The sequence below is a fragment of the Heteronotia binoei genome, chromosome 21 (assembly GCF_032191835.1).
Source record: "Heteronotia binoei isolate CCM8104 ecotype False Entrance Well chromosome 21, APGP_CSIRO_Hbin_v1, whole genome shotgun sequence".
In the NCBI taxonomy this organism is placed as follows: domain Eukaryota; kingdom Metazoa; phylum Chordata; class Lepidosauria; order Squamata; family Gekkonidae; genus Heteronotia; species Heteronotia binoei.
In genome coordinates this window covers 71,472,292-71,493,254 of record NC_083243.1, presented here as the reverse complement: position 1 = coordinate 71,493,254, position 20,963 = coordinate 71,472,292, and the positions used below count along the sequence as shown (strand labels likewise).

Sequence of the window (20,963 nt, the reverse complement as noted above, 5' to 3'; positions counted from 1 at the left end):
TCTGGACTGCAAGTATGCTCAGGATCACAGCAGACTTCTGCACAAGCACAGTAGATTTTTTAAAAAATATTTTTGAATAATTGACTTCTAGTAGTCTTGGCTTCTAGTAATCCTAGCCCCACTGGTGGACCTCCTGATGGTACTTGTTGTTGTTTTTTGCCACACAGAGGGCCTTTTCACACTTACCAGTGGAAACCGGAAGGGAGTCGGTATTGTGCCGCCTTGCAGTAATCCGAGACAGGGATGGGAGTTTTCAGACACATGTTTTTTTCCCCCAATACGGTTCCGTGATTGAACCGAGCCATTTCACACTGTTCCGCTTTTATCTCGCTTCCACCAGCACCAGCCGTTTTCGCCTGCTGGCACATGATCTCCGGCTTTTTTTCTTTTTTGGAACGTCGGGCTAAGAGCACTATAGTGACGTATCACAACAGCACCACCATAAGGATGCCTGGGCTCCATTGAGATGCCAGAGATAGCTGCTGCTGAAACTTGGTAACAGGTGCCCCGTTGGATACACAGTTCAAGCGGGATATCAGGGCACCAAGCATTGGTCTGTCACCTGTTGCTATCACTTCCATGCCCACACAGGGGTCAGGGGAATGAGATTGGTTTGTAGGTGACTCTGAGGCACTTTTTTTTGGAGGGGGGGCTGTTGCCTCCTGGAGAGGGGTTGCCCATAGGGCAGCAGGTTTCAGCGGGAGAACAGACCAACAGTGATTGGTGAGACAGATGGTTTGTGTGGAAGGCTATTGTTCTATTAGTTCTATTGTTGTAATAGTCATGGTTTCCATCACAACAGTATTGAGTCTTTTTGGATTTCATCATCTCCCCATACTGCTAGGAGATCCAGAATCTCCTGCTCACTCCAAACTACACTTCTTGACCCACTCATCCTTCTCACAATTCCTGACAAACCACTCACCAACCTATTAAACCAGACAATCCGCTCACCAACTACAACCCACAGAAATCTGTGGCTTCCCCCCCCCTGACTTTTATACCTGCTGCAGCTTGGCACAAGTCACTTTCCAGCCAATAGCCTGTGGGCATGGATGGGTGCACATCAGGCTAGGTTAGCAACATCTGTCTATGGTGGTGCTGTTGTGATACGTCACTATAGCGCTATATCGATCTTAGCCCGACGTTCCCCCCCCAAAAAGCTGGAGATCACGTGCTGGCGAGCAAAAAAGGGCGCGAAAACTGCTCCCGGATTAGATACTGGACATTTCACAGAAAACATTTGAGTCAAGGACTTCCTAAATTGTGCCAAGATAGTATACTGGAACGTGTTTTGGGCGGTAATCCAGGAAATCCAGTTAAGTTTTCCAGTACAGAAGAACCATATAGGCAGGACTGACCTGGACAGCCAGGGCTAGCTCATTCTTGTCAGATTTCTGAAGCTAAGCAGGATCAGACCTGGTTAGTATTTGGATGGAAGTCCACCAAGGAAGTCCAGGATCACTGTGCAGAAGCAGGCAGTGACAAACTGCCCCTGAATGTTTCTTGCCTTGGAATCACCATATGTAGCTTTGACTTGATGGCCAAAAAAGAGAGAGAGAGAGAGAGAGAGAGGCAAAACTAATGAAAGGCACCTGAAGTGACTTTAAAAGGTATGAGAGGATTTGGTTAAATACGCAAAGGGGCTTAAAGACATGAGCATTAATAGAAACACTGAAGAAGTTTTAAGCCTGCTATCAGGACACATAGAAAATTACAGAATTCATGAAGCTGTTCAGATGCTAGTCCTCTATTGAAGGGACTCTGATTTGCATATTGCATTTCCATTATGTTTTAACCCGCTCTTCTCCAAGGAGTTCATGGATCTTCTGACCCCTTTTATCCATGAGAGTGACTGATCCAAGGTTACCCAGTCAGTTTCCATGGCTGAGTGGCAATTAGAGCCTGGGTTTTCCCAGACCAGTACTTTAACCACTATGCTGATTCTGCGGTGCTACTTTCTACAATGTTTTTGCACTTTAATGAAAGGGTTAACTCCACACATTCAGTACTATGTCTCCAACTAATCAAATTGAAATGGGAAAACATCCATGTGATAATCTCTATACCTGCAAGGCTCCGGAATAGGTCATGAGTGTCATCTATGAACTATCAGTAGATACAGTGACTTCTCACTGCATTAAGTTATACTAAATTATACTTGGACTGCATCAAGTTTGAAAACATATAAGTCATTCAGTTCTTCAAAGAAAGGATATTATGCACATATTCTTCTAGAATTTTGTTACATACTAGAAATCATTAAGGCTGATGCACCTCTTCATTCATCTTCCCACCCTTTCAGAAATTTTTACTGTAACTGCTAATAGTGCATTATTAAGGAATGAGAATAGGATTACTTATAAATATGCATTAATTTAAAAAAAATAGTATGCACCTGCTCTGTAATGCACAGTGGAATATGTTGTTAGTTTTATAATACTAAGAGTAGATACAAAAAATAAGAGTCCAATCTCTATGCAAGAATTTCTCAATTTAAAATTCTATAAATTCTTTGAGGGAGATTATAATTCAGCATCTCATCAAAGGTGATCTGTTCCTTTGTAGATGGGGTTATGGCTCAAAGGTAGAGCATCTGTTTAGGCTGTAGAAGGTCCCAGACAAAGTATCCAGCATCTCTTTTTAAAATGTTAGTCCTTTGACTGAGACCCTGGAGAACCACTGACCTTGATATTCTGACTCCGTATGAAGAAGATGTTTAAAGTTTAAGGTGGCCTGGTCCTTTAACATCAGATGCTTTAGATCAGAGGTAGCCAAACTGTGCCTCGAAAGTCACATGTAGCTCTTTCACACATATTCTGTGGCTCTTGAAGCCCCCACCGCCCCATTTACTGGCTTGGAAAAGGCATTTGTCTCTTTAAATCATTTCTCCAAGCCAAGCCATCTGGCAGCTTGGAGAATGCATTTAAAGTTAAAGTTGCTTTCTTTCCACTTCTTCCTCTCCCCCATCTATTTTCTTTCCTTCCTTCCTGTCTTGCAGTTCTCAAACATCTGACATGTATTCTATATGGTTTTTACATTAAGCAAGTTTGGCCACCCCTGTTTTAGACATATGAAGGACCCAGCCAAATTAAGCACTACATATTATTTTATTGTATTAAAACCCACTGCTTAAGGTTATCTTTAAATCTAATAATTCTTAATAAATCAGACCCAAGTTATTGCTTGTGGCAGCTAATGTAACAACCATGTCACTAAAGAGGCATTAGCACTGTAAAGTTTCCAGTACAGAGTTCTGTATGTTTGTGTTGGCTGTGGAATGGATTTTTAAAACTTGCGATGTTCTTTTCGAATTTCATATGGTCCACTGAGCATAGAGGTAGGTAAAATATGTGTTTCCACGTCGTAATCCTTTTGCCTTCAGATTTGAAGATGTTAATAGCCATGAGAAAAAAATGTACAAGCGTGGTCAGGACAGGCCAGTAGATACAAAAAAAAGTTGTTCACTTCGGGCAAAATTTTCTGTCAGGAAAATGGAGCATAGCTTCTGAACTCAAGAAGCAGCAATGCATGTGCAGGTTGGTTGTAGATGGTTGCTACAATAAGGCTTCTTTCATACAGGTGTGTTTATGCCCCAGGCTTGCTGGCCACAGTCCATTCCATTTACAGAAGCTGAATTAAACAATAACTACCGCATTGCAAAAAGAAGAAGGGCGGGGGGAAAGGTGAGCGTCAAAGGAGATGCCTGAGAGCTTTGTTAGGGCCAAGAAAAACCCTGTTGCAGTTGTCAGAGTTTGTTGATGTTGCAGAGAATGGCATATTTTTTTCTACTGGATTTTGTGGTTCTGCCTTAGGAAAGAAAGTAAAATAGAACGGAAGAACAAAGTCCTACTCTATAAATCAGCAGCTGCTCCTTGCCAGATCAAAGGAGTGACATTTTCGCTCCTGGACTACTTGTCCACTTTAGGTGCTTGACAGACAGCTAACAGCTGGCCTGCTATACAGCATAGGAGAATTGGACTACATCTTCTTCAAGGTAGATGACAAGCTAATCAGACATACCTATAGAACAGGACACACAAATGCACCTTGATCTCTTCAAATGTGTCTAGTGAGTTATTCCTAAACATCTTTCTACATTTGGGAAAAGTTATTACCAAGCTTAGTTTCCTCTGAGTGAGCTGGTAAATTTCATCAAATAATGTCATAAAGATCAAAAAGCAAACTGAAATTATCTTTGCAAATAAATGTTCCTTTGTAATTGTACATTTACAAAATATTAACTGGTTGTATGTGTATCATTGATAGTTATTTGATTAAATGATGGAAAAATAACAGATTTGGTTAAAAAAATTGCACTCCAATGAAAAGAAAACACAAAGGATTTATTAGTTTAAAAATGATCTGAGATGCTTCTTTTTTATGCATCATGTGGTTATTCCAGAGTACATAACCCCAAAATAAGAGGCTTCAAATTTGCCAAAGCTGTACTTAGTGCCTCTATAAAATGTATGTATACAGACCTGGAATTTTAACATCAGCAGTAAAACTTTCAAAGTAATTCAGTTTCTAGTTGATTCCCATCTGTAATAAATCAAATGCAAGATGAGGCAATATACTACGACATGTCTATTGACTTGGCATTTTATCTTTAAGATATGAATAGCTAAGGAAGTCTGTCTGTTTGTCTCCTCCCTTTCTTTCAAGTACCTATGAAAGATCTCTCTTACAGTATGATAAATAACTGCACATGAATAATCTTATAGCATTATGGAGAAGCAGCAGACGCTACATTACTTTGGAAATCATGACCTGCTGAGATGTTTTGTTATGTGGCATCAGATGTGATTACAGTCACAGAATAGTGTTTATTACCATTCAGAATTCCAGGCAAAATAAAAAAATAATTTTCTGCATAGGTTTAAAATTCTTGAAAGCTTATAATGAAAATCTGTGCCTATCAGTGTCTTTGGGTAGCAGCTATTCTTTATTGTACTTAATATTAGGAGATTTATTTATTTCTGTAACAGGTTATTCATTCACTGGGGATTCACTGTATATTTATAATACAGGATAATGGATTATTCCATTATCCATTATAAATTTTGTAATGCAAAATGGATTTGTACCATTCAGTCTTGCAGCTATTTTAAATTTTAAAAATGGGAAAATAACAAATGAGGAAGCACCTGTAAATTCAAATAGCTTACTGAATACCAGAGGATGTCATTACTAGACAACTTATGATCAGTGTTTGTTTTAAGATTGGTTTGTTTGTGACAGAATATTAAACAGCATCATGTACATTCTCCCTATAAATCTGAGATGCTAAGGCTACACTTATGTGAGCATAAATCCCATTGAATTTAGTGTGATTTACTTCCAAGTAAATGTGCATATGTTTGAGCTGCACATTATGTTTCCAGGATTTGATTCATTTCTCCCGGGTGATTACTGCAATCAGAACACTATAGTTTGGCTCCATCTCATGGCTTTCTAGTATATATGTTGGTTAAGGTCACTGAAAACCTCTTGATCTTGTGTTTTTTGGTGGACATTACAGGACAGGAAAAGAAAACAGCTGAAATGAAGCTTGAAGAAAAATGTGTATTATAATTTTGGTGGTTTTGATAGAAATCTACATCAGTTTAAAATCCACATATTTAAAGTAGAATGTTTTCTAAGTAAATGTTTGATGTTTGGGTGTGATTTTCATTACTGGCATATGTGTGCACTGAGAGAGATGTGAGTGTTCCAATATCACTGCAATAACAAAGGTTTAAATTTTAAAAAGTGGTTTTCAGAGCACAAATGACAAAATTCAAGTATTTAATTGAAATCCAAAATATTGTTTTAGTTCAATAGGTTTTGAATTAGCATGAAATTTCTTCAAAGCTTTATTTAGAATAACCTAAATGTAGGTCAATTCTTTCACTTATTTGTCTTGTTTTACATGAAACAGATTATAGTCTGTTCCAAAAAGATCCCAAATTGCATGAGCAAAATTTTAGTGCTGATCCTTAAGGGAATAATCTACCATTCACTGGTTAAAGGCAACAACCCAACAGGTAGTTCTTGGAAAGTGTTTAAAGGTATGAGATGGATCATTTCAAGGAAGACGTTGTGGTTCAGTAGTTGATCATCTACTGCAAATGTATTGGGTCTGAGGTTCAACTCCAGAATCTCTGGCTAAAATGATCCTATAGTAGGGGATATGAAAGACCTCTTTCTGAAACCCTGAAATCCTCAGAACAGATTATATTGACCTTGGTAGGCCAATGGTCTGGTTCAGTATAAGGCAGCTTCATGTATTTGTAATATCAGTAGCGTCTTCAGTCCCTGGCATACTTACATACATCTGTGAAATATGTATGAATGTCAATGTGCTGTGACCATTTGAAGTAGACTGGTATAGTAAGGCAAAATGTGTTTATTTTTTAAAAAAATCAACGTTTATATTCATGCAGCTGCCTTTTGCAAGACTTCTATTAGGAATAAAATGGGGCAAGACCTGAAAATGGATGCACTTATTCCTTATGGAAAATAACTGTCTGTAGCTGTAGTACTTTTAAAATATGTCACTACAGCACTCTCCTCATGCACTGTGACCATGCAAGATTTTATCCTAAGTGTTTTGCTCAAAAATAGGATGACTTTTTAATAAAAAATGGATTCTATTCAAATTGAAAATGATTAAAGTTCTCAGCAGGACCCATGTCATATGTACACTCCAAATTTTGAAATGTCATTTGGCCAAAGATTAATTTTTCCATTAAAAGTGAAAAAATTTGGATTTGTTTTGCATGCTTAAGGCATGCCAGCCCTCTATTGAAAATGTCAGTGCCATACAGTGAGCTGGAACAAAACCTGAGGAAAAAAATTTTCTTACGTATTGTGAATGAATTATCACCATTTTTACACACAACTATTCCAGAATAAAATAATTCTCTCTCTCTCTCTTTCTCATCACTATATTATTTTAGTGCTAGGAAATTAATATCTTCAAGGGATCCAGAGAAATGAAAAGTAGAAGACAATAGAAAGAAATTCAGAAAATTTTACTTTTGAGTAGCTATGAGAATCTAACCCATTAGCAGAAGAGCTCAGAATCATTTTAAGCCTATTTAGTGGTCTATGAACAGTAACACTGTTGGGCTTGCTTTAACTTATAATAAATAAGTTTATTTCCAAATATTAAAGTCCCTTATAGTGTGATGACATGGTGACTAAAATGTATATCTGAAAAAGGGATGGGGGCAATTTTGGTCCAGCTTATTTTAGCTGGATACTCAGAATCTTATGAGATAGTTTCAGAAGTTAGCTTATTTGGTCTACAGTGGAACAGCTAGATTCAAGTCCAGTAGCACCTTAGAGACCAATAAGATTTCCAGTTTATGAGCTTTTGAAAATCTTAAATCTGGTAACAGACCAGTGGTGATTTTTTCAAAAAAATCCAACTGGATTCCAGAATTTTTTCTTTTTTGTCAATTGACTATGATGGGTACCCTAATAACCCCTGGTCAACCTGGGATAGGATCATAGCCATTGGCAAACAGCTCCAGTTCCCTTTTCACTGCATTGATGCCAAATCTCTTTATTATATGCTAATATGGGACTACCTCGGTGGGAACACGTATGGCCTAGGCTGCGGGAACTGCACTGGCTGCCAATTGTGTACCGAGTTCATTACAAGGTGCTGGTTATTACCTTTAAAGCCCTATATGGCCGATGACCTGCCTACCTTAGGGACCGCCTCTCCCCATATGTTCCCCAGAGAGCACTGTGATCTAGTTCACAAAATCTTCTGGAAATCCCTGGGCAAAAGGAGGCCAAATTAAAAACAACTAGAGAGCAGGCCTTCTCGATACAGGCACCCCAATGGTGGAACCAGCTACTGGAGGAGGTACGGGCCCTGTGGGATCTCAATCAGTTCCGTAGGGCTTGTAAAACCGCCCTCTTCCAACTAGCCTTCTAAAATAGAACCTGGTAGTAACATCAAGCCATCTTTGTACATATTGAGATTGTGGCACAATTAAGTTATACTGGTTTTAGATTATTTATTTAATAATATTTAATTTATGAATTGTATTATAATTGTATTATCTTGTTTTTATAGTTATAACATGGTTTATACCATGTCCTGTAAGCAGCCCTGAGCCTGCCTAGGCGGGGAGGGCGGGGTATAAATAAAAATTTAGTATTATTATTATTATTATTATTATTATTAATCCCCTATTGTTATTCTGATTATGTGAAAACATCTGGGGGAGGTTAACAAGGGAAGATCCTCTAATCTGAGGTCACCTATAGATTATTTGTGCTAAATACTTGGGACAAACAGTCATAAAACTGTATGTAACATACATTTCTTTTTCTGTGCATTATCAACATATTGATGACATAGCATGCCAGACTTCTGGATGATCTATTCCAGTAATTCTGTATTAGAGTTAAACAGAAGGTGTGCCAAGATAAACCTTTGTAGTAACCTGTAGGACAACCCACACTGGATGAAACATTTGGAAAAGTGTTTTCCACCCCCAGCTGCTTTCAAAAGCACATTCCAATAAGTGAAAACCACTGGAAACAAGTGCCTCTAAGTCCCAGCCCCTACAAATGGTCTTTGCCAGTGGCTCCCAACCTTTTTGCCATCAGGGACCAGATTCATGGAAGATAATTTTTCCATGGACCAGTGATGGTGGGGTGCTGGGGTTTTTGCTGCCCAGGCTTGCCCCACGCCCTGTCCCTGCCCCCCCCCCGGGTCTTTAAATGAGGGGTAGGTGAAGGTTGCTGCCACGCTGCCCCTTCTTCCTGCCTGGGATCCGGGTGGATGAAAGAGGTGGTGCTTCGGGGTGAAGAGCGGTTTTGTGCCTCTTCCTCACTTCACGGCTCGGTTGCTAACAGGCCACGGACTGGTACTGGTCCCTGGCCCGGGGGTTGGGGACCCCTGATCTATGCTATCTGGTGATCTCTCTATCAAAAACTGCTGAAAGGTCCAGGAAAACCAACATGGTCACATGGTTCATATTTATTTCTACTTCAAAATCATTCACCAGAAAAACTAAAAACCAAGGAAATTCCCAGTTTGTTTTGGGAGGTCAAGAAGAGTGAATGCCATGTTCTGGTCCTCCAAGATCTCTTGGTGGCTTTTGACTTCAGTATCTTTCTTGAATATCTTTCAGAGTTCAGTATCTTTCTTGAATATCTTTCAGAGTTCCAGAAGATTACTTCTCCATCCCTTGGGAACTATCTTAAGAAGTTTCTCAATGATCAATTTTATCTCCTATTTTGCTTATCTGTTATATGGCACCCCTGAATAAAGACATCCAGATATGTTATTGTTATTAATGACACTCAACTATTTCATCTCTTCATTTCCTCCCCAGATAAGGTTGCATGTGTCCTGAGCATATGCCCAAGTTCCGTAATGAACGTGATAAGGGCAAATAATTGTAGCTCAGTGTAAGCAAAATGAGATTACTGTGGGTCCAGCTGGAAAGGGTGAAAACTATCTTGAAAGGAGTATCCTTTTGGGGGGGAGGGGTGGAAATCAGGTTTGAAGGTGTTTCTGGACTCAACAATATTCCTGAATTTTCAGGTGTTGACTATGTCCCAGGACATCTTTTCCTAGTTTTGACTGGTAACAGGCTGAATCCTGTACTGGAAGTCAGAAACAGAAATGCAGTTCCGGCTGGCTTGGTGTCAGGGGGTGCGGCCTAATATGCAAAGGAGTTCATGCTGGGCTTTCTCTACAAAAAAAGCCCTGTGTGAAACAATGGTGATGTTGGGGTGTGGCCTAGTATGCAAATGAGTTTCTGCTGGGCTTTTTTCTGCCCTGAATTCATGCATTAGTGACCTCTAGATTATATAGTTGTAATGAACTCTATTTGAGGCTTCCAATGAAGATTATACTTTAGAAACTATAGCTGTCACAGAATGCTAAACCAAGATTAATTTTAGATGCAAAGAGATACCACCACATCAGCATATCAGAGGATGAAACAACTACAGCTACAAATATCCAAGTCTAATTCAAAGTAAAATCTTGTAATGTAAAGTCCCAAACCATGCAGGGCTTTAAAAGACAAAACCAACACCTTTAATTGGGCCTGAGAACAGATCAGAAGCCAGTGTGATTCCTGTAGTATTGGGGTCACATGTTTCCAGTAGCTGGCCCACCCAACAGTCTAGCCACAGCATTCTTCACCATCTGCAGCTTCTGAACACTCTTCAAGGGTAGCCCGAAGTAGAGCACATTGAAATACACCAGTCTAGCTGTAACTAAAGCATAGATCTCTGTGGCTAGATCTGACTGAACCAGGAACAGGTGCAGCTGGTGCATCAGCCAAAGCTGGGCAAAAGCATTCTGAGCCACCACAGCCACCTGGTTTTCTAAGGTGACTACTTTACCAAGGAGCACTCCCAATTATATTTATTGGAAAGAACATAAGAACGTAAGAGAAGCCATGCTGGATCAGGCCAATGGCCCATCCAGTCCAACGCTCTGTGTCACACAGTGGCCAAAAAAATTATATATATATAATATATATAGCCGCCACTACCTCCTGTGGCAGTGAATTCCACATGTTAATCACCCTTTGGGTGAAGAAGTACTTCCTTTCATCCATTTTAACCCGACCACTCAGCAATTTCATCGAATGCCCACGAGTTCTTGTATTGTGAGAAAGGGAGAAAAGGACTTCTTTCTCTACTTTCTCCATCCCATGCATAATCTTGTAAACCTCTATTATGTCACCCCGCAGTAGACGTTTCTCCAAGCGAAAGGGCCCCAAGCGTTTTAACCTTTCTTCATAGGAAAAGTGTTCCAACCCTTTAATCATTCTAGTTGCCCTTTTCTGGACTTTTTCCAATGCTATAATATCCTTTTTGAGGTGTGGTGACCAGAATTGTACACAGTATTCCAAATGAGACCGCACCATCGATTTATACAGGGGCATTATGACACTGCCTGATTGGTTTTCAGTTCCCTTCCCAATAATTCCCAGCATGGCGTTGGCCTTTTTTTATTGCAACTGCACATTGTCTTGACATTTTCAGTGAGTTATCTACCACGACCCCAAGATCTTTCTCTTGGTCAATCTCTGCCAGTTCACACCCCATCAACTTGTAATTGTAGCTGGGATTTTTAATAATAATAATACTTTTTATTTATATCCCGCCCTCCCCGCAAAAGCAGGCTCAGGGCGGCTCACAACACGTAAATACAATGTACAGTAAAACCATATACAATAGTTACAATTTCAATTATAAAATCATCCTTAAAATCATTAAAACTTGCATTAAGATTAACATTATGGTGCTATAGTTAAGATCTTCCATAAAATTCAGTGACTAAAACGTAAAACATATCCAGCAGGACTTTCTTGCCTTGGTATTAAGTGAAGGCTATTTTAAAGAGGTGGGTCTTGCCGGCCCTGCAGAATTGGTCTAAACATCGCAGGGCCCGTACCTCCTCTGGGAGTTGGTTCCAAAGCAGGGGAGCTGCTATGGAGAAGGCCCGATCCCGGGTGGTCTTCAATCTGGCCTCCCTTGGCCCAGGGATATTCAGCTGATTCTTTCCAGCTGACCTCAGCGCTCTCTGGGGTTCATACGGGGAAAGCCGGTCTCTCAAGTAGACAGGTCCTCGACCATATAGGGCTTTAAAGGTAATAACCAGCAGCTTGTAACGAACTCGGTACACCACCGGCAGCGAGTGCAGTCCGTGCAGCCCGGGCTGTATGTGCTCCCATCTTGGGAGCCCCAACAACAGCCTAGCCGCCGCGTTCTGCACAAGCTGCAGCCGCCGGGTTTGGCACAAGGGCAGCCCCATGTAGAAAGCTTTACAGTAGCCCAGTCTTGAGGTGACCGTAGCATGGATCACCTTGCTTGGTCCGGGTGCTCAAGGAAGGGGGCCAACTGCTTCGCCCGTTGAAGGTGAAAAAACGCGGACTTGGCAGTGGCCGCTATCTGTGCCTCCATTGATAATGAAGGCTCCAGAACAACCCCCAAGCTCTTGACCCTATGGGCTGCCTTCAGCGGTACACCGTCAAAAGCCAGAAGGGGGATTTCCCCTCCCAGGGCACCACGGCCCAAGCAAAGGACCTCTGTCTTCATTGGATTCAACTTCAATTTTTGGCCCCAATGTGCATTACTTTGCACTTGGCCACATTGAACCTCATCTGCCACATTGACACCCACTCACCCAGCCTCAACAGATCCCTTTGGAGTGCCTCACAATCCTCTCTGGTTCTCACCACCCTGAACAATTTGGTATCATCTGCAAACTTGGCCACTTCACGGCTTATTCCCAACTCCAAATCGTTTATGAACAAGTTAAAGAGCATGGGACCCAGTACTGCGCCCTGCGGCACCCCACTGCTTACTCTCCTCCACTGCAAAGACTGCCCATTTATACTCACTCTCTGCTTCCTATTAATAAACCAGTTTTTGATCCACAAGAGGACCTGTCTTTTTACTCCATGACTCTCAAGCTTCCTAAGGAGCCTTTGATGAGGAACTTTATCAAAAGCTTTCTGGAAGTCAAGGTAAACAACATCTATCGGGTCTCCTTTGTCCACATGCTTGTTCACCTCCTCAAAGAAATGTAACAGGTTAGTGAGGCAAGATCTTCCCTTACAGAACCCATGCTGAGTCTTCCTCAATAACTCATGTTCATCAATGTGCCTACTCATTCTGTCCTTGATAATGGTTTCTACCAACTTTCCCGGTATTGAAGTCAGACTGACTGGCCTGTAATTTCCCGGATCTCCTCTGGAACCCTTTTTAAAGATGGGAGTGACATTTGCTACCTTCCAGTCCTCAGGAACGGAGGCAGATATCAATGAGATATTACATATTTTTGTCAGAAGATCCACAAGTTCAACTTTGAGTTCTTTCAGAACTCTTGGATGTATGCCATCCGGACCTGGTGACTTATTAGTTTTTAATTTGTCTATCAGTTGTAGGACCTCCTCTCTTGTCACCTCAATCTGACTCAGGTCTTTCAACACCCCTTCCAAAATAAGTGGTTCTGGAGCAGGCAAACACTTCTCATCTTCCACAGTTTAGATGGAGGCAAAAAATGCATTCAGCTTCTCAGCCATTTCCCTATCCTCCTTCAGTAATCCTTTTACCCCTTGGTCATCCAAGGGCCCCACTGCCTCCCTCGCTGATTTCCTACTTCTAATATATTTGAAGAAATTTTTATTGTTGGTCTTTATGTTTTTTGCAATATGCTCCTCATAGTCCCTTTTTGCCTGCCTGATCACAGTCTTGCATTTGATTTGCCACAGCCTGTGTTCCCTTTTATTAATCTCACTTGGACTAGCTTTCCACCGCTTAAAGGAGTCCTTCTTACCTTTTACAGCTTAAATTACTTTGTTTGTTAACCATGCCTTTTCTTATACCTGTTTGTGCCTTTCCTAACTTGTGGTATATATTTTATCTGAGCTTCTTGGATTATAGTTTTAAATAGCCTCCAAGCTTCCCCAAGGATTTTGACTGCATTTACCTTTCCTTTCAGTTTCCTCTTCACATGCTTCCTCATCTCAGAGAATTTACCCCTTTAAAAGTTAAACGTGGTTGTGCTGGTCTTTTGGGGCAACTCTCTATACAAATGATGAAATCAATAACGTTATGGTCACTGCTCCCAAGCGGTGCGATCACTTTTACATCTCTCACCAAGTCTTGGGCATTGCTTAGGACCAAATTCAGGATCGCCCCACCCCTGGTAGGTTCTGTTACCATCTGCTCCATAGCACAGTCATTGAGAGCATCTAGAAACTCAATCTCTTTCTCTCGACCTGAACACATATTGACCCAATCAATCTGCGAGTAGTTAAAATCACCTATTATGACACAGTTTTTACGTTTAGCCGCTATCTTTAATCCTTCCATCATATTATAATCATCTTCTATCTTTTGATTTGGTGGGTGATAGCAAACTCCCGTAATTAAATTTCCTTTTGGACCCTCTATTTCGACCCAAAGCATTTCTAGAAGGGAATCTAATTCTTTGACCTCAGTCTTACTGGACTGTATGCCCTTTCTGACATACAGAGCCACCCCACCTCCAACCCTTCCCTCCCTATCCTTCCGATATAACTGATATCCAGGAATCACCGTGTCCCACTGATGCTCCTCATTCCACCAAGTTTCTGAAATTCCCACAATGTCTATGTTTTCCCCCAACACTAAACATTCTAACTCACCAATTTTACTTCGAACACTTCTGGCATTTGTATACAAACTTCTATAATTTCCCAGGCAAGTTAAGCCCACAACCTTCCTCCTGCCGCCTCAAGACTTTGGCAGATGCTCCATACCATTTGTCACCATCTCAGTGGACAACTCTGACCTGGTAGAAAAGTAACAGCTAACCCTACATCTTTTTGAGATGAGTCCTCCCAAACCAGAGACATTTCATCTCCTGTCGGCTTTCCCCCAAGATTTAGTTTAAAAACTAAAGCGCCAGCAGCCTGATTCCATCTGAGGACAAGTGGAGACTGTCTCTTTTGTACAGCTCCCGCTTGTTCCAGAAAACATCCCAATGCCTAACAAACTTAAACCCTTCCTCCTTACACCATCATCTCATCCTCACATTGAGACTTCTAAGTTGTGCCTGTCTCTCCAGCCCTGCACGTGGAACAGGTAGCAATTCTGAGAAGGCTACCTTGGAGGTCCTGGCCTTAAGTCTCCCGCCTAGCAGCCTAAATTTTTCCTCCAGGACCTCACAACTGCATTTCCCCACATCGTTGGTGCCAACATGCACCACGACCACTGGCTCCTCCCCAGCACAGTCTATCAGCCTATCTACTACACGCGTAATGTCCACTACCTTCACACCAAGCAGGCAAGTCACCATGCGGTCAGTATGCAGTTTTGCCACCCAGATGTCTACTTGCCTAAGGATCGAATCACCAACTACCAAGACCCCCCCTCTCTCCCTGCCCAGGGATGGTTCCTTGGTGCGAAAGGATTCCCGCTCACCAGCTGAAGAAGAGGTCCCTTCTGAGGACGCATTCCCCTTATCCTCAGCATGGTGCCGTGTTCCCTCTCAACCCTCACGCTCCCTGGCAGCAATGAGGCTGCCACATTCAGAGCGGGGCTCATCTTAATACGTCCCCGAGAGTCTTCCCCGAGTACCTAACTGACTATCTCTGCTTCTCTAGGTCAGTCACCTTGGCCTCAAGGGTACGAACTCGTTCCCTGAGTACCAAGAGCTCCTTGCATCGAGCACACAGCCAAGACTTCTGTCTTGTGGGCAGATAGTCATACATGTGACACTCAGTGCAAAACACTGGAAAGCCCCCACCCCCCTGCTGGCATTCTGCCTTTGTGATAGGTTTTAAAAATATATATATAGTCCCCTTTAAATCCTGTTTGTTTATATGGCTCCCCTTCTGGAGGGTCAACTTACCTTATTGGGAGCACAAGGAAATTAGGGATCTAGGTTCCTGGTCCTTACACAGGCCCCAGGCCAAGAGCCACAGGCCAAGAGCCCTTTAGCTCTCGTCCTTCGGCTCGCGCCTCTGGCAAGGCTCAGCTTAATAATGCAAAGAGGGTGGGGAACACAGCCACTCCTAATCAATCAGCAACAATCACCTTCAGCCCAATCAAACCAAACAGACAGCAGTTCCCCAGCAACCACAAACTCAGAATTTTCAGCAGTCACACGAACTCAGAAATTCTCAGCAACTTCCCCAGCTGCTTAGCCAAACCTTATATCACTTATTCTCTGCTCTTTCTCAGAACTCCCTGAAATGTCTCTGAAAGAAGCATAAATTGGCCATCTGTTCATGTTGCTTGGAGTTCACTCCTCAAGCTTTTTGACTCAGAGCAACTTTGTGGGTAAGAACACTTATAACTGCTATTCCAGATCAACACATGGGCCATAAATGCAGATAACACTATTTAGTTTTCTCTGATGACCAGAAGTACCTTCACTTTTAATCTCAGTGGACCTCAACCTTCCCAATCAGCATTGCTTCCATCTTGTCCAGCACTAATTTTATCTCCCTATTTATTGCATTTTTAGCCTGCCTTTCTCCTTGAAAGAACTTCTATTGTTATTGTAATATAGTTAGAACAGAGTATCTTAGACTTTTTGCTAAAACAAACCAGGGATGATGAGGAGAAGCTGCTGTGACTTGTGAACAGAATCTCTTTGTGATTCATGCCTCTCAACAGCTTCCATGGTTAGTAAACTAGATTTTGAGTCTGCAAAACTCTGCTTCCACTAAAAGAAAAATGTCCTGTATTCTGTCTAGAAAAGGATCATCGCTGGATCTCTGTTTCCCTCTGAGAGCCAGTTTGGAGTAGTGGTTAAGTGTGTGGACTCTTATCTAGGAGAAATGGGTTTGATTCCCCACTCCTCCACTTGTAGCTGCTGGAATGGCCTTGGGTTAGCCAGGGCTCTCACAAGAGTTGTTCTTGAAAGGGCAGCTTCTATGAGAGTTCTCTCAGCACCACCCACCTCACAGGGTGTCTGTTGTGGGGGAAGAAGATATAGGAGATTATAAACTGCTCTGAGTCTCTGATTCAGAGAGAAGGGCGGGTATAAAACTGCAGTCATCTTTCAAGATGTCTTGTCTTTCCATGCACACACACACCCCAGCTATACTACAACAGACAGTGAGAACCACTGGCCTAGGGCTTTCACCATTTCCTTACAAAATGTATGTTGAATCAATTAGCAACACACCCAGAGGCTAAATTTCTCTAAGTTTAAAAAGTAAACTCGTTTGCTGCTGCTTCTTTCTCTTTTTTTGGGGGGGGGGGGGTGAGTAGCCGGTACATACACAACATGCGCCAAAATTTTCTTCATTTTCAAAATGCTATCCTAACACTTCCATCAGATAACCTGTGAAATGAATTACTTTAGGATGGTTATGTGTCATTGGGTTGGTCCTAATAAAAGATACTAAATTGATCATGTTCTTGACTTTAAAAATTCAGCCTTGTGTCTCTTTGATCAACAGATTATGTATTGTCTGAGTGTTCTGCATTGTTGTGTAAACTCACTTGGAAGGGGGGGGAAGCTTTAGGGGATGTCCCTATTTTAATTAATGTATACATTCTGATGACTACCCAAAGATATGACCTTTCAGTGAACCCCTTTAACCTTTACCGTTAATTATTTGTTTGAAGACAGTGTAGCGTTCTCCTGCTGAGAATGAAGAACCATAATGCATTGCAGCTCTGTGAGTGAGGGAGTGTTGTAAGGAAGTGGAAAGGAACATAAATAAGAGGACCACCAGATGTAAATAATAAAAAGTGGTTGGGCCTGAAATAAAAACTGAAAAAGCAATTTAATTTACCTTACCAGTGGCTTGAAGAAAGCAAGGGTCAGCAAGGCTCAAAGTGGAAGAAAATCTGTTGTGTGTTACCCATCCAAATACAGTACGTGCTTGTTTCATTCCTTGAAACTTGCCATCTGCATACTCTAATAGAAGCTCATAGGAGAGAAAACAGACTTATCAGGCTTTTCTGCTAATCTCTGTTGGCGTTAGCTTCAGCTGATAAAAGGCATGCTGACTGCAGAAGGCTCAGGTCAGTCCACATTTGTTCAGCATGGCCATGTTACTGGAAAGCAACTAAGCAAATTAAGTCCTCTCAAAGACTTTTGTCTTGGAAGGCAGAAGTATGTCTTGAGTCACAGCGTAATGTTAGGAATATTGCCTGATTCACAGAAATCATTATTATTTAGAGGAGCAAGTTATAAAAGAAATCTTTAATGCTTGCATTTGCCTTTGATTGATAAAGCAAGACATTTTTAACAACCAGGGTGAATTTAAGTAGTATGCAGTATCTTTGACGTGTAAATAAAACAATACAAGAGGCAAGACTATCCCTATGCAGTCTTTGGCACATACATGTATCATCTGTTGGACAGAATTCTCACTAGTATACAATTGCAGGGCATGTTTTCAAAGAAATCCATATCTGTAAAATGGACTTTAATCTTTGGGAAGAAATTAATGTATTTAAAATTGCATGTATCCAAATTGTAGAGCTCCAGTTACCCTGCAAAAATTAGTTTTGATATTAATTATGAGCTTTATCTGAGAAATTAATGAAATTTCTATTAACTTCAGCTAGAGCTAAATCAGAACTTCAAGCAGTGCACAGAACAAAGAAGTTACTTTGGACAATAGACCTGTATAGTATTTCAGAAGAGGATTCAGATCTGATGTTTCACTTCATTAGCACTTCTTAAGACTCTCTCAACTGGAGTCTAAACTGCAAAATGCTGGTCAAAATAGAGTACAACTACTAAAGTATCCTTAAAACACACAAGATGGAGATAAAAACAACAGATATCAGAACAAGTGTGTCTCATGAATGATAGAAAATGACTTTAACTAAGCAATTAAAAAAAAGTTTTACTGAGGTTAGTTTGAGCAATATTATCTGCTGTGGTTTGTTATGTATTAACTTAATGGGGAAATATGCAAGCACTTATTTTTGGATTACCCACAAAATTAAATCCAGGCTTTCCTTGCTGAATAATGGGCTTTGCCTAATGTTCAGATGATGAGGACGCTGCTTTAGCTATGGTACCTGATTGGAGAAGAAGTTATTGGAGGCCTAATATTAAACATATGTACCTGCAATTCCCTCTTTCTGTCAAGTTGAAAGGTGCCCCGGTTTATGGTTAGAAGTTGCCTTATGCTCTCTGCCCTGGGTGTCCCACTCTTGGTTGAAAAGGTCGCCCCCAGCTGGCACTGACCTCCAAATGACCCTTGACTTTACAGGCTTAAACTGCAGGAGTTGCAGAAGAGCAGAAGTTCTTTCTGGGCCAGCACTTATTGCTGCTGTGCTGGTGATAAAACTTCAGACAGCCTAATTGATGGCTTTGCTGACCTAACAATACCTTGTGAAAGCACAGAATAGCAAAGCCTGGTCCCCATTTATGGGCAGCTGCAATGGTAGCTGAGCCGCCAGGAATGGAACAACAAAAATAAATAACTTCTTGTATGGAATTTAGCAAGTTTCTAGTTGGTCAAATACTTTTGCCTTTGGGAATTGTTTTTAAAGTGAACTGTGTATTGTTGTATATATATTTTATGCATGATGTTCATTTCTAATCTAGTAAATTATATTATTGGTGGTGTTTGTATTGAAATTACGCCAAAGCAACAGAAGGAGCCTAATGAAAAAAAATTAAACAAAACATGCAGCATTGAAACTGATAGGCAGATCACTATACTTTGTCTCTGAGGAAGTGTGTATGCACATGAAAGCTCATACCTTGAATAAAACTTTTTTGGTCTTGAAGGAGCCACTTGACTCAAACTTTGTTCTCCTGTACTTTGTGTTCTCTTTCAGGTTTATTAATGCCAGAAGAAGAATAGTACAGCCTATGATTGACCAGTCAAATCGAGCAGGCAAGTTCCAAATAGTATCTATATTCAAGTCCCATAAGTGCAAATCCTCACCAAGTTATTTTTCAGAGTCCCATCACCTGGTAAACAAGTGCTTCCAATAGGCATTCTGGGATTTTTTTCTCCCCTTATGTCCCCAGAATTCTGCTATAGGAAGCAACTTCACTAATTGGTGCTAATTGGAGATTTCCCACCCTGAATCTACTGAAACTGCTTTTTTATTTTCTCTCTGAATTGGTAATTGGTACAAGTACTAGTGACACAAGCAGTTTGTTTGACTGGGAGTGCTTGAATTGCTCATTGCTTGTCTGCATCCAATCAGCAAGACAATCTCATTTTCTTGCTGCCCACTACTCCTCAGTGCATGCATTGCTTTTACCGCTGTAAGGCTAGCTGCAAAACTCATTGTATCTGTTCATTGACTATTCACAATATGTTACCAATGTCTGGCATGCTGCAAAACTGGCAAAAAAATTAAAAGGTTATTAATGCACCAAAAATTTTACTAAATATTTTACCATTTTACAAGTACCATTCTGGCAACAACTTCTTCCACCTTTTAAAATATTGCTTGTATAAGGTCAGAATTACAAATGGGCAAGTGGCAGTAACTTCTATGTGTGATGTGCATTTCCTTAGTTGAAAAGGGACTTGTATTTTCTGCTATTAAAGTATTGGATGAAAAGTTTTCCATGTGGTGATAACTGGGCTTTAACTTGATGGGGATTTTGCCTGCTGCTTCACTTTAAAGGTCTGCAAAGGTTATTAATCCTGTGGGAGAAATCTTTATGTGTAGCAGTGAATTTCTTTTCCATAAATAGATGGGGGGGGATAAAAACCAAAGCAATTAACTCTGATTAAAAAACAAAATAAACAAAATAAAGCATGTTCAGCATATATAAAACCTAGGCAAGGGTGGAATTCTAGCAAGAGCTCCTTTGCATATTAGGCCACACACCCCTGATGTAGCCAATCCTCCACAAGCTTATGAGGCTCTTTTTTTGTAAGCTCTTGAAGATTGGCTACATCCGGGGTGTGTGGCCTAATATGCAAAGGATCTCCTGCTATAATTCCACCCCTGGGCAGAATCAATGAGTGTATAACTTTTGTGCTTTTAAAACAGCAATAATTTTGAGCACAACAAAGTATAACAGAAGTTTGTCTATTCAAATGCATACCATGGAATATGCATATGTATTAATCACATTCAACCAATATTTCCAGCAGTGTTTTGTATTTAAGGTAAGTAGCAAAGTTGATTCTGTACACAAAGATCAGATCACTCATCTTCTTTATCCAGTAGATTCTATAACAGTTTTACTCTGTAATCCTCATCACACAATCGGTGCACAGAAATGTGACCGTTTTGAACGTGGCAAGCCAAGATATTGTGTGTAGTGTTTCAGTAAAACTGGAACAGTTGCTGATTGTTTGGTATGTCTTCTCTTCTTTTTCCTCTGTGTCCACGATTGACTACAATCAGGTTTTCTTCTTGATCCTTCAGTGAGCCAAGGAGCAGCATATAGTCCAGAGGGTCAACCAATGGGGAGCTTTGTATTGGATGGCCAGCAACACATGGGAATCCGGCCTGCAGGTAGGTGTCCATGTATATGCATC

At 40.9% G+C, this 20,963-nt stretch overlaps 1 protein-coding gene across 23 annotated transcripts in view; it reads left to right on the top strand.

Moving 5' to 3' along the window:
• MEIS2 (Meis homeobox 2) overlaps positions 1-20,963 on the top strand; it is a 358,946-nt gene that overhangs the window by 332,687 nt on the left and 5,296 nt on the right. For 13 of the 23 annotated variants that reach the window (XM_060262594.1, XM_060262601.1, XM_060262607.1 and 10 more), the window contains 2 exons: positions 19,291-19,349; positions 20,830-20,940. In XM_060262594.1, coding sequence (XP_060118577.1) covers positions 19,291-19,349; positions 20,830-20,940 — 170 coding nt within the window. Of the gene's footprint in view, positions 1-19,290; positions 19,354-20,829; positions 20,941-20,963 lie in introns of all 23 variants that reach the window. The other 10 variants (XM_060262592.1, XM_060262598.1, XM_060262603.1 and 7 more) reach the window with 2 other exon arrangements.